The 13,617-nt window shown below is 38.6% G+C and overlaps 1 protein-coding gene across 1 annotated transcript in view; it reads right to left on the bottom strand.

The window, feature by feature from the left end:
• Positions 1-13,617, bottom strand: part of nalcn (sodium leak channel, non-selective) — a 161,225-nt gene that overhangs the window by 84,860 nt on the left and 62,748 nt on the right. The window contains exons 12-13 of the mRNA XM_036579146.1: positions 10,767-10,898; positions 3,712-3,879 (exon numbers count right to left, since the gene is read on the bottom strand). Coding sequence (XP_036435039.1) covers positions 3,712-3,879; positions 10,767-10,898 — 300 coding nt within the window. The remainder of the gene's footprint in view (positions 1-3,711; positions 3,880-10,766; positions 10,899-13,617) is intronic.

Here is a 13,617-nt window from a genome sequence, read left to right as displayed (position 1 = left end):
GTTAAAAAAGGTCAACAAAAAAGGCTGATTTCAGTTTGAGGTAATTAAAACAACGCTATTCTTAAACCAGTGCAACATTAACTCAAGAAAGAGAAAAGAACATCACACTCAGTACCATCCTAATGAATACGGGGCACAAAGGAACGCATTGATTAAGTATTGATATAAAACAAACAGCACACATTGATTTTTATTTTCCTCCAAAATAACAATATTGTACATTCCTTTGTTATTTCAGCAGTTCCCAAATTGCTCTGGGTGACAACAAATCTGCGAGCAATGCATCATGGTCAAATGTTGATCAAGTGTAGGGAATGGCTATTGATCCAGGCGGTGCACTCAGCTGCTTCACTCAGCTGCTTCATGCCCAAGATTCTTCCAACTACTTCATCACTGAGCCTAAAGGATCCTCTATCAGGATCTGAGGAAAAGGCCAAGTCATAGCACGAGCACGTCCACATCTGTCACGCCGCTACTGGATGGACTTATTAAACAACTCAGCACGTGTAATCTAACGGTACGTAGGTCTGGCTGAAACAAACTGCTTCCACTAAAATGGTCTGTAGTTTCTCTTCATGGTAAATGAACTGTTCTTCTGTTATTTTACACACACATTGCTATATATATATATATATATATATATATATATATATATATATATATATATATATATATATATAGCGATTGTGCAAAATGTTTCTCATTCTGAAGATTGAAATGAATAGGAATATGTTGGACTAATAAGTAGAGAGGACATCTCCTAGGCCTTCTAGGCCTTAAGAGAAGTCATAATAATTTCTGAAAAAAAAAAAAAAGTTTAGTTCATTGTTATTCAACAGAAACATCATGTTTATGTGAACTCTGCATGTATTAAATAAAGTTTTTATTTGATTGTTAAGTGTTGGTTGAAAACCAAAGTTATCAAAATTATCCATTCAGATTTTTTTTCCTGTTTGGTATCTAGGTTCAGCTCCAGTTAAGCGAGCTCTCCCACTGGATAGTCCTTCAGGAGCTCAACAGAAGGCCTTACATGCCAGACTTGCCACCAACGTAACTAGGAATGGACATTACATTTTGACTTCTGATGGATCGGACCAATATTGTAAGAACCAATGTCACTCTAGGCCAGGGAAGTAAGGGTGCTGAGAGTGCTGCGGCACTCCCTGATTTCAGAAGTGCAACTGTTAAACAAAATAAATAAAGAAAAATAAGTGTATTTATTTGACTAAAAAGCTAAAAAAATAAAATATGTATGCTTGAACATACGCATGCGACTTTGAAGTGACAAATCGCAGAATCTGCTCTTCTCACTCTTCTTCACACTAAGTTATGTTGGTGACTGTGCTTTTAGTAACGCTGGCACAAGGTTGTGGAACACCCTTCCTCAAACCTCTGATAACATTAAGGTTTTTAAATCTACACGTTTTTAATGCAGTATTCCTGCCGCTGTCATTTTTATACTTCTTAATTTTACAGTGCTAATAACATTGTAAAAATACTTACAATTGTATTGTTTCAACATTTTGTACAATGTCCTTGGGTGTTCTGAAAGGCACTTGAAATGTATTATTATTATTATTATTATTATTAGTAGTAGTAGTAGTAGTAGTATTTACAAGCTTAATTGTTAGCTTAGTCTTAACATACTATCAGAAAATCCACAAGGGTAAAGAATTTGTCTTAGAGGCGGGCTTTTTGTCTTGTTTTTTGGCTCCGTTCTGACATTTACAGCCTGAAGTGAAGGCATCGCTCTAATAGTCAGTTCTCCACTGATTACAAGTACTCTGAAAACATATTAAATGTGAAGAGGAGCAACATTTATGATTAAAGACTATTCACAAGAGGAGAGTTCTCTTCCCTGTGTCCTTTTTTAACAAATTAGATGACAAAGGCTTAGTTTGACCTTTAGCTGTGGAACACAGAATGAATTAGGAGGCTTTCCTCTAGGGAGCGAATAAAATCTTGAACTGTATTCGCAACATTGTTCTTAATAGGGCCTTACGCCACCAGCATAGTAAGTATGTGTGTTCACTCTGATATTCAGAATTATGACTCAAATAGTTTTTTAATACAAAGTAATCATTTTCCTCCACAGGACTGAATTACTAATTCTTTACAAATGATCTGCCTTAATGCCTTAAGCAGAAGGAAGAAACAGTGAAAACTGACTGAGGAGCATAAACAACACAAAAATACAACATGGCTCGACTGATCGTAATCATATAACCTGTGTGACCAACAACAAGAACAAGAAATAGGCTTAATGATTCAGGTGACTCATTTCCTAGTTCAAAATGGAGGCTGAATCATCGAACAAGCTGTTCTTGTATAACACACGCTGTCCCGCACACACTGAGAAGCTAAGAATATTTTGCTCATAAAGCGTGGTGGCATGCGGCTGGCGCCCCACCCCTCCTGTGGAGAGCAGAGAGGACTGAGCGGAGTGCAGGTTGTGTCCTTAATGAGGCCTGTCAACAAAAAAGCAGCCTCAATCCCTTCTCCCATCTTCCTCCAGCTGCCTGGAGCCGTCTTCGTCCAGCTCCACCACAGCAACCAGCAGTATGCATTATTACCCCCCCATTAGCGCCTGATTACCATTGGACCATCTAGCAGGTGCTGCCTCCACATTGAGATCCGTCTGAGATGGTCGTGAAGAAAATCACGGACCTGTCGTCTATTACTCTAATAAATAGAAATAAAAAAAAATAAAATAAAAAAAACCTTGCTTGTTTGATACTAAAACCAAACCAAACGTGTTTATTTTAAAGTAGAAGTACTCAGTCATAACAGCTTACAAAACAGCTTTGTTACCAGAGCAGATATACAATAAGCATGCTTTAGCTGAGTAATAAAGGGAAGCTCCAATACAACGCTTGAATGCTATTATTTAACTGGTCTAATACCCCGGAAATTAATGGTTCACCACCTTTCCAGATAATACCCTTATCTCAAGGTCACTGTAGCCACACACACACATATCCTCAATTACCTCCTGTCAAAAAGTCTAAATTCTTTTAAAATAGAAGATAAAGTGAGATCTAAAAATCAGACAAATCCCAGGTTATCTTTAAATAGCCCCAGACAGAGGATGAAACACCCTTTTAAAAAAGTTACACATTTCCATATCTCCTTCAGGAGCTTAAGAACATGAAGAAAACAGGGTTTCTCTGAATGCTATATTATTGTCTGTATATGTGAAACTGTTTTGCATTTTAAACACTTTTTGGAAGAGCTGTGCAGCTATATTATATAATATATAATACTAATTAATACAAATTAATACTAGGGAAGACTGTGCACAATTTTAGGATGACGTAATTAGACTAGCAAGAAAGTAGCATACATAAATAAATATATTTCATATATTAAAATAAATATGCTTGTTTTGCACTCCTTTCTAATTTAAAACATTACAAATGATATTATCAGCATAACTATTTGAGTGAAAAGCAGACCCTTTGAATGTTTACATTAATTTCAGAATCTCTTAGCATTTGGTTTGTCCCCCTTCATAAATCATAATACAATGTCTTCTCTGCTACTCTTACAAACACAACGTGGTATCAAGCGACAGAATTTCTCTGCATTTTCCAATGGGCTAGAAGTGAGATAATGGCATCTTTAAAAGAGCTGAAGATGACCTGAGATATTAACCCATATGTACATACATGAGCTTATGTAGAACTGACATGTGCAAGTTAGTGTGCCTACCTGAAAGTAGGTCAGCTGAGAGTGGTAGAGGTCAGGGTAGATGTGCAATGTGGTGCCCACCACCAGAAGAGACTCAAACTTGTGAAGAGAGGAGCTGATATAGCCTGTAAAGCCCAGACACCAGATTTTCAGCAGAGCCTCCAGATCAAACAGCACAGTGAAGGCAACCTGGACATCCAGAAAGAAACAGAGAAAGAGAGAGAGGGAGAAAGAGAGATACTTACATTACTGGCTGATGGCTTAGGTCCTAATGTAGGCATTCTACAGGATGCGGCCTCTGGGAATGGGTTAAAATAACTGTCTTCTCAGAGCAAAAACTCTGACCTGAAACCCATGACTAATGTAATATACTAGGCCTAGGCGATATCTAAAAATAACTAGAAACCTGCAACTCCTGAAGAAAACGCATAATGGTTGTGCAGCGGTTACTATGATATCCCATTTTGTTGCTAAAGTGTTGCTAGGCAGTTGCTATCGTATCCCATGCTGTTGCTAAATTACTGCTAGGCATTTGCCATGGTGTATGGGGTGTGTATTTAGTTTTTCATACGGAGTTAGCAAGTGTTAGCTACGTGTTGTTGAAAATCCCTCAACGAGGCATGAAAAAACGACATATAGAGCAGTGCGGGCCAATATGGCTGTGGATTAGAGCTTGTTGACGTGTCCTGAGTGAAGACGTGCATTTTGTTGGCTGTTAGTCAAAGGAAAGTATATGTCTTGTTTGAGGGTGAAAATGAATAGGAGTCTATGCATTTTGGTGTCTGTTGGGCAAAGGAAAAAACAGGGCTGGGGTTTGGGTGAAAATGAATGGGGTGAAAAAAACGACACATAGAGGAGTGCGGGTCAGTATGGCTGTAGATTAGAGCTTGAGCACCTGCTCTGAGTGAGGACATGTAGTTTGGTGGCTGTCAGGCAAGGAAGTAATAGAGTTTGTGCAGTGGTGAAAATGAATGAGATTCTATGGGAGAAACGACAAACAGATGAGTGTGGGTCAGAACAACACTGAATCCGTGCTTGCGGGCCTGCGCTGAGAGAGTGTATGCGAAACGGTGTCTTTTGCTCAAGCGGAAGTACAGTAGACTGTCATGCAATTTTTCATCCCATTCATTCCTAAGGGAAAAAAGAGCCACACGAAATCCGTGCATCTTATCAAAAAGCTGTATACAAGCCTGCATCACACAATCAGAACGGACAATCTGGAGCTGCTGATATCTCAAAAAACTGAGGGATGAGTTACACATCAAAAAAAAAATAAATAAATAAAAAAAAAAATCATAATCATAATAATAATAATAATACTACAAGAGAAGAATATAAATTGGATAACAATGTAGTTGATAATAATTAGCGTGATGTTTTCTACTTAAAAAAATCGTGATCATTAATAATATTACAAAACAAACACACATGGTCCGCCACAGCCTTCACCTACTTTCAATTATATTTTTAGTGTGTATGCTTATTTGAGCATTAACCAAATATCAACATACCAATAAACATCCCAAACCTCACCAGTGGTCATAAGCCTTGGGTAAAGCCACAGCCACAGGCTTTCCACATTAAAAACAAGGCGTTTTCCGTCAATACAGCAGGGTTTTCATAATTCAGTTAACCACCAGCTCACTTAAGCCATACAGAAAATACTGCACATTTTACTTACGTTACACACACTAGCATTTTAAAGACTCAAAGATAAGGCAATGTTTTAACAGGAAAAGTAAAGAAAACATTATGCATCCATACTATTCAATTATATTATTCAATCATACCGTTTATTATCTTTTTTTCTGAGAACACCAGCCGAGGATCAGAAGAGCTTTCTCTCCAGGTTAGAGCCCCTTTGAGGCAAGCTTAAGTTAATGTAAAGTAAGAAGGGGAAGCCATGCAGTAAAGCTAGCATAACAGTGCCTAGCAGAGAGAATCAGGCAGCTTCTTAACAACCACCCCTGCCTCTCACTCACTCACTCACACACACACACACACACACACACACACACACACACACACACACACACACACACACACAGACTATTGGGGTGTTCGCCCACATGCTTCTTAAATGTGAACCCCAGTTTCCTAACATATTGTAGTGATTTCAGAAAACATTTACATGTTTCCTCTGGATTAACTGTTCTGCTGCGGTTATTGTCTGCTTTTTTTCTACCAGGACCTTTTTGGTTAAGCCTTCTTTCACTGAGAGCAAGTTTGTGTGGAAACCGCTGTGTCTTCTTCTATAGGGTGAAACACTACAAAATTTACAAGCTGTTTGAAGGTAAATCAGTCCTCTCTAGTTTTCTCTATGTTCTTTCCCCAAAATGCCAATTATTGTCTTTACACATCACTATCTGGTTACTTATCCATCATTGACAATATTTGATTATATCGTCCTATCGCCCTACAAGATACAGCTTAATATGCTCTAACAGAGCTGGATGACTATAATGTAGATGAGGCAGGAGGTGGGAGGATGTACAATCCTGTCCGAATAGCACTTAAGACAAAAACCTAACCAAACAAAACATTAACTATACCAAAGCAAATGGAAGGAAAATCACGGACGCAGATGTAACTTAGCAACCAAAGACAGAAACACATGGCCTACATACACACATGAACTATCTATGTATAGTTTGGGAACAGACATTAGGAAGGTAGGACACGAGAGAAGACGATGCAGAGGACAGGTCAGGGGTGGAGCTTGGTGATGACAGAGGAAAGGACAAAGGGAAGTATAACCTGGCCAGAAAAACCATGACAGAACCACTACACAGCTCCCAATCTGCTGTTGGAGGAAATGATTTGTTACATCAATTCTAGTGTAGTCAGGTCTTCTATAACATAGAAAAGGCAGTATATATAACCATTTACACTTTTAATCATTTTAGTTTATTAGTTAGAGCTAATAAAAATATAAACATTAGGGAAAGCAACAAGAAGTATGAACATGCCTGTAGCTTTGAAAGGGAACAGGTGCACAGGCTAAAAAAACAGAGAGAAGACAAAACTAGCCGGTGTCCTTATGTATTCATTGGATTCAGATGGAAACGTGAACTGGATTAAAGCTGATATGGATTGGGAGCTGGGCTGTGAATATGCAGTGTGCATTCCTCGCCTTATCTCTGCCTTTCAGATGGGAGTGGGCGGGTGGCCACACTCTTCTATCTGTCTTTGTTCCCGCCGTGCCACCTGAATACTGATTGCACAGACAGAGCGTGGCAGACAGCACACGTGCGCGTAAACATACACACACACGCACACACGCCTAGAGCTCGGAGAAATGGAGTGTGCCTGCAGGCTGTTTGCAGCCAAACTGTCACTCCTGACTTAATCTCAGAGTTTAGGATGGCAGAATATGATGAGGATAGGTTTCAGTTAAATCTAATCTGCTCATCCATTCTGATATGATCAGCAGCTCACTCACACAAGGGATTTGGCTGCTGTTGTCACGATTCTGCATAAATAGGTGAACACTAGGGGTGGGAATCTCTAGGCACCTCACGATTCGATTACGATTCAGAGGGCTGCGATGCAATTATGAAACGATTATCAATGCATCTCGATGCATCTTTTTTTTCTATATAGCATTTATATTTTCTCACTGTGTGAGCTCAAGTTTCGAGTTCAAGTTTCAAGTTTATTTGTCATTTGCACAACATGTCAGGACATTTACGCATTGAAATGCTTGTGGTGAGGCTCAGCTAATCACTCTACAGAAAGTAAATAAGTAAAAATAAAAATACAAGAAAAACCAACTGAAATATATTAAATATACACAAAATATACACAAAATATACACAGAATATAGAGATAATATACATTTTAAAGTGACTGAGTGACTCGGTGTTACTGTTATTTAAAGTGACTTGGTACTTTTAAAGCAAAGTATTTGTAATGATCCATAATGAATCTACTTCCAATATCTTTTTTAATAAATCAAATGGAAGTGATGTGGCAAATGAACTAGAAGGCTCTCATTCAGTGCTCTTGTTTGGAGCACGAGAAGCTGCTGCTACTCATCTGCAATAAAATGCGCAGTTGCGGTGAAATAAGATACAGTCGCAGTGGATGTCCGCGCAGCACACGTTACAGCTATTCTACCCGTTTTCTTTAGTGATTTTATAACTTCGGTTTTGGTCTCGTTGTAGAGACGATGGGGGGGAATCGCTGTGTCAGTAAAGTATCCCTGAGAAGGGACGTGTGCAACATAGCGCGAAAGCCCTGTTTCGCAACGACTGAGAACCGACGTGCAGACTGCAGGTCACATAGCAGCGATGCGTCATTCGCATTTATAAGCAGCGCAGTTGGTTTCCTGTTACGTTAAATCTGCAACGAGAGACTGTCACACTAAAAAGTGGTGAAGCTGAAGTCAGCTTCTCTTTCGAATTCTCCCGTTCCACCTTAAATGGTGCCGCATTTACATTCGGCGCCTCAGTTAGAATTTAAGTTAAATTCGAACAAGAAGCTGGAGAATAAGAAGTGACTTCAGCCTCATAAAAAAGTCGTTGAGAGACATTTTGCAAGAAACTGATCTACTTCTGAGGAAAAGTTTTCTGCCGGAGATGGGAGGAAAGCGGTTATAGATAAAGCTTAAAGCAGAGAGAAGTAAATCTGCATTTTCATTTATATTGTTTAGCCTATACTAGGACATTAATACATACTGAAACATACATACTGGACATTAAATGTTGCGGCTCCCAAGGTGGTCTGATTTTTGTTGAAAGGACAAAATGTTAAAATTTGGGTTGCGACTCCTGACCTAACCTGGCTTTAATGCAGAGGGAGCCGGTCAGATTTCTCGCTCTTCCACTTGTGTTTTTGTTATGTGCCACCACAGACTGTCCGGGCGCTGCACTTCCGCACTTCCAAGTTCCGCCTTTTGCGTTCCGTCAACATTACGTTATAAATTAAATGACATTTGTGAATCGATTCAGAATCATTCACGTCCGCATCGCGATGCATCTAAGAATTGAGTTTTTCCTGCACCCCTAGTGAACACACACACACACACACACACACACACACACACACACACACAGACAGTATTCCTCTTATTTCATTGTTAAATTTGATTGAGAAATAAAAGCGTTAAAATTATCCAACCATCTTCTTCATGGCATCTAGGAGATACAGCCAAGATAGCATGTCTAAGCCTAGCATGTCTGCTTAACCGCTAACATAATCAGCAATCGACAGTGGAATCAACCAGTTGGAATTTTATGTTTAAAAACAGGACAAGACTTTTATTTTGGTCAAAACATGTAAGCATACTTTATATGCTTATATATTTTTATGACTGATTATAATTAATTTTGACATTCCAAAGTAAATGTAGTTGAATGGTATCACAATGCAACTTTACACACCTAATATACACTCACTTGCCACTTTATTAGGTGTATCTACCTTGTACCTACATGCATTGTCCTGTTTATCAGGTCCACTTCCTATATAGCTGCATCTCGCAAAATACGTTAGCCCCCCTTTACACCATCAACAGCAAGCACTATCACTGAGCAGGTACTTTGGGTAGTGAATCAATCTCAACATGACACTCATGTGATGTGGCACTGGTACGAGTGAATCAGACACAGCAGTGTTCCTGAGTTTTTAAACACTGTGTTCACTTACTGTCCACAGACACTCCTACCTTTCCGGTCCTCCCTGTAGACATAAAGTCAGAGACAACTGGTTTCTTGCTGCACAGACTGTTTCTAGTAGTTTCTAGTCATCCATCAGTGGTGGTCAGTTTATGGACACAAGACACTGTAGGCTGGATATTTTTGGTTAGTGGACTATTTTCAGTCCAGCAGTGACACTGAACTGTTTAAAAACTCCAGCAGCACTGCTGCGTCTGATCCACTCGTACCTGCGCAACACACGCTAATGCACCACCACGTCAGTGTCAGCGCAGTGCTGAGAATGATCCACCACCCAAATAACACCTGCTCTATAGTGGTCCTGTGGAGATCCTAACCATTGAAGAAAGAAGTAAGGGGGCGGGGGGGGGCTAACATTTGAACAATTACGCAAAGAAACTGAAGGACTACAGTCTGTAATTGTAGAACTACAAAATGAACCTATATGGTGACTCGAGATTACGAATGGATTGTGGGGGACTGTAGTGTCCTCAAAATCAATCTGGAATTCCATTTTCCGATTTGAACCCTGATAGCAGAGTTGGGCAGAATACTCTCAAAAACTAGTAGAAGTAAAAGTGGTTGGCAGTTTTTCTTTCTCTAACTCTTCTGTTAATGTGCATCATGAAAAAATCACTTATCATTTAAATGAAGTTCTGAAATCCGCCTGTTTCAGTTCATTGCTGCTCCCATAATCACCCTAGCAGGAGTTTGATCATCCCTCAAAAGAGCTCCATGATGCTGAGATAAATAACTGGCTCATTGCACTGATTTATCAGTCTACTCAGGCTTTAGCAGAGCTCAGTACTACTGACATTAATAACTGATCACATTAATTTATCAGTATACTCAGGCTTTAGTAGAGCTGAGTAACAGCAAGATTAATAACCAATTGTCACATCGATTTATCAGTCAGTCAGGCTGTAGCAGGAACTTAGGTGTTTGCAAGAAGCCATTAATGGAGGTCCCCATTAGAGTTCATCTAACAAGCATGTTTGCTACATGCCACGCACTGATTTTAAAATAGTTAACAAACAAGAATTGATGGTGTTTCTTTCGAAGATTTTTTTATATTTGCTAAAATGTAAAAAGTAAATGTATTCTGAATATTGCCCTTAAAAAATGTAACTTGGACTGAATACAGATACTTAATTTCTGTGCTATGCGTATACGTATGCCCAATACTTGTATTCCGTTACATCCCTGCTTTCCATTACAACCCTGCCTAACAGTGCCCTAAAATGCAAACAGAGATCCATTTCCATCATAGCCATAGTGTTTCTGAATAAAGATTAAAAGAGAACCAAAATGAAAGATGGTCAAAACGAGATAAGAAAGAAAAAATTTAACTCTCAGCATTGCTGTCAGCTCTATAATGATAATCAAGATGGTCGACCACTGCTGCCACAGATGTCTCACCTCAGCTAGGTAGAACTCATCGTAGTCCTTTTTGTGGTTCTTGCCTTTGTAGTAGTTGCTGGAAGCCACAATCACATCCACAGCCACCATACTCAGAATGAACATGTGGAACACAGAGGACCGCATCAGTTTCTGTGGAAACATGGCAAGAAACAGGGTTCTGTTTTAGTGATTTGGTACAGCACGAAAACACTGTGCCAACCTCTGGGCCCTGGCACATTCTGGTATTACAGCATCTGCTCTGAGAAAAGCATATGCATTCACACATAGATCATTAGCCTAACCGCAGTGATGTGGGATTCGTGTGGGTTCCTGTACTAGGTGTAGCCCTAGTAGCTCAGAACAGATCATATATTTGAAGATGAGGGGACTGATTCTGAAACTAGGGCAGCATCGTGCAGTAGTACCGTAAAATTCCTTGGAGAGGTTCATTTAAGAAACATTAAGTCAAAATCTTTCCTCAAATCTCATCTCTCACTGATAAGTATGACAGCAATAGATCAGTCAGTTTGGTTTGCCCCAAGCAAAAAGACATTTTGAAATCAGGTGTTGTACTAAAGATTTAAAATACCTGAAAGAAAAATACACTGCTATTGGCAAAAGGAAAAAAAAAGAACAATCTACATCCTTTTAAAAGAGGTCTACCAAAAATAACATGACAATAAAATACTTCTGCATTGCACATTTCTTGTCATAACTGGGCAGCTTGACCCATTCCTCAATGAGATCCAAAGAGAGCCCTATTGAAGCAGATCCATCATTTTCTGCTGGTTCATAATAGAGTCTATTAATCACAGGCAGGGCAGAGCAGGATTGAGCACACACTGCCAGACCAAATGCAGCTCTCTGAGACCTGTCCCAGACTCCTCAGTCTGCACATATTGCCACAGACAGGCAGGGAGTCTACTTGGATCAGGTCTGGCCACTAGTGCTCATGGGATCAGCCTCAGTGCAAGTTTGAAGTTAACTTCTGAACAGAACATGCATAGAGAATGAAAATGTTTGCACGTGTGTGAAGTAATAATAATTTGTTGCAGTCATATTGAATCTTGTAACCTTTATTTTCAATCTACCATCTGAAAATCTGTTTTGTGAACAACTGCTTTTACATTGTGTGAATACTTTATGATGAATGGATCAATAAAGGTCTGAGCAATATCTAAAAGTAATTAGCACAACATGTTCTTGTTGAAAAAACAGCATAATCATTTATAACCTGTTCCAGCCTGTGGCAAAGGCACACACAGCCTGCTGCAGATTAGGGGTAATTTCTTTGCTGATCTTTGGTTTATATGTTTTTTTTATTCTGATTTAATAGAAATCACATATTAATTAATAAAATACTGAGTTAACAACATCTTTAGGTACACTTTACCTCTTTCAACTTTACTTTCAATATTTTTTAATGCTGTGATGCTGCTGTGGGTACATGGCAGTTTCTTCCTTTTATACGATGCACACAAATGTGACTTGCTTGTTAATAGTTTAGCAGACTGTGAGTGAGTGTGTGACTTCCAACGCCACATAATAATACCTTGGAATAATCCACTGTTCTAATAGTAAAAGAGAATAAAATAGTACATGTACATGTTATTTATTATCATTTCACAAGCCATCTAAAATTAAATTAGTCCTCTCTAGTTTTCTATTAATACCCTTTCCCAACAGAGCAATTACTGCCTAAAGCAATGTCACCAGGTTAGGCCAGAAACATACGTCCCAAAAATGCTTTTAGCTACACAGACATGGATGTGTCGTGGTAGACCAGCTTCCGTATCAAAGAAACACTAACTTCAAAATCTTATCTGTTTACTCATCATGACAACTTTTGTTAGAATTTAATTCAGGACAACAGTTATTACAAAATAATATAAGAAAATTTACAATATTTTCTAAATACTGCCCTAACTTTAGGATAAACCCAGTGGTGTCCTAACTTCTGCTTGAACCTTTTGATTCTATCATTTGGTTTCTAGCAGCACAATGACGTTACATTTATCCATACTGCAAAATGAAAACTGGAGAGCAGCAATGGCACGTTGAACAATAGAAGCACAGTCATAGTACTCTTAACTTTTTCCAACTTCCAGATCATCGCACATGAATTTGGTTTTGACATGGCTTCTTTGGACAGTAGCTGTCCTGCCAACTAACTTTTTAAGTTAATTTGATATGTTTACGTTTACTAAGTAGTTTAGGATTTCCTAACTTAAGGCAAGACGTATAATAAGATTTGCTTTTGTAATATGAATTTGCTTGAACATCTTAGATCTTAAGACTAAAGATAGGAAGTTTGTGTACTTGGCCCCAGCAATTCAAGTCTATCACAGAACTGATCATATATATATATATATATATATATATATATATATATATATACATAGAGATAGATAGATGGATAGATAGACAGATAGACAGACACAGACATAGATCAATATTAATGGTATAAGGTTAGTTGGAATAAAATCTCTTTACACTAACACACAACAAGCCAAAAATGTTCCTCCTTCTCCTGCAAAGTTATGATTTCTGAAGTTTTCTTACTTTCTTATTATAACTTTCTGCTATTAGCAATAATATGTTAACTGGTTGAACAACAACACAGTGGCTGCATTTAAGGACAAACAATATTTTACTGAATATTTCTTTCAGTGGCTCCAAACAGAAATACTAAGAACAAGCAAATCACCACAGTAAACACACATATGAGCATACCTGAACATCTGTCTTTAACAAAAAGTACTGGCTTAGGAACTGCTTTACTGACCAGCCCATTCCAGTTTAATAGCACCCATTACACATAATGGAAGGTAGATTTAAAACCACTAAACAGATGGTAAGAAGTTCTTGG

The sequence above is a fragment of the Colossoma macropomum genome, unplaced genomic scaffold (assembly GCF_904425465.1).
Source record: "Colossoma macropomum unplaced genomic scaffold, Colossoma_macropomum, whole genome shotgun sequence".
Taxonomy (NCBI): Eukaryota; Metazoa; Chordata; class Actinopteri; order Characiformes; family Serrasalmidae; genus Colossoma; species Colossoma macropomum.
The sequence above is the reverse complement of the archived record's forward strand: the minus strand, read 5'-3'. Positions and strand labels throughout refer to the sequence as shown.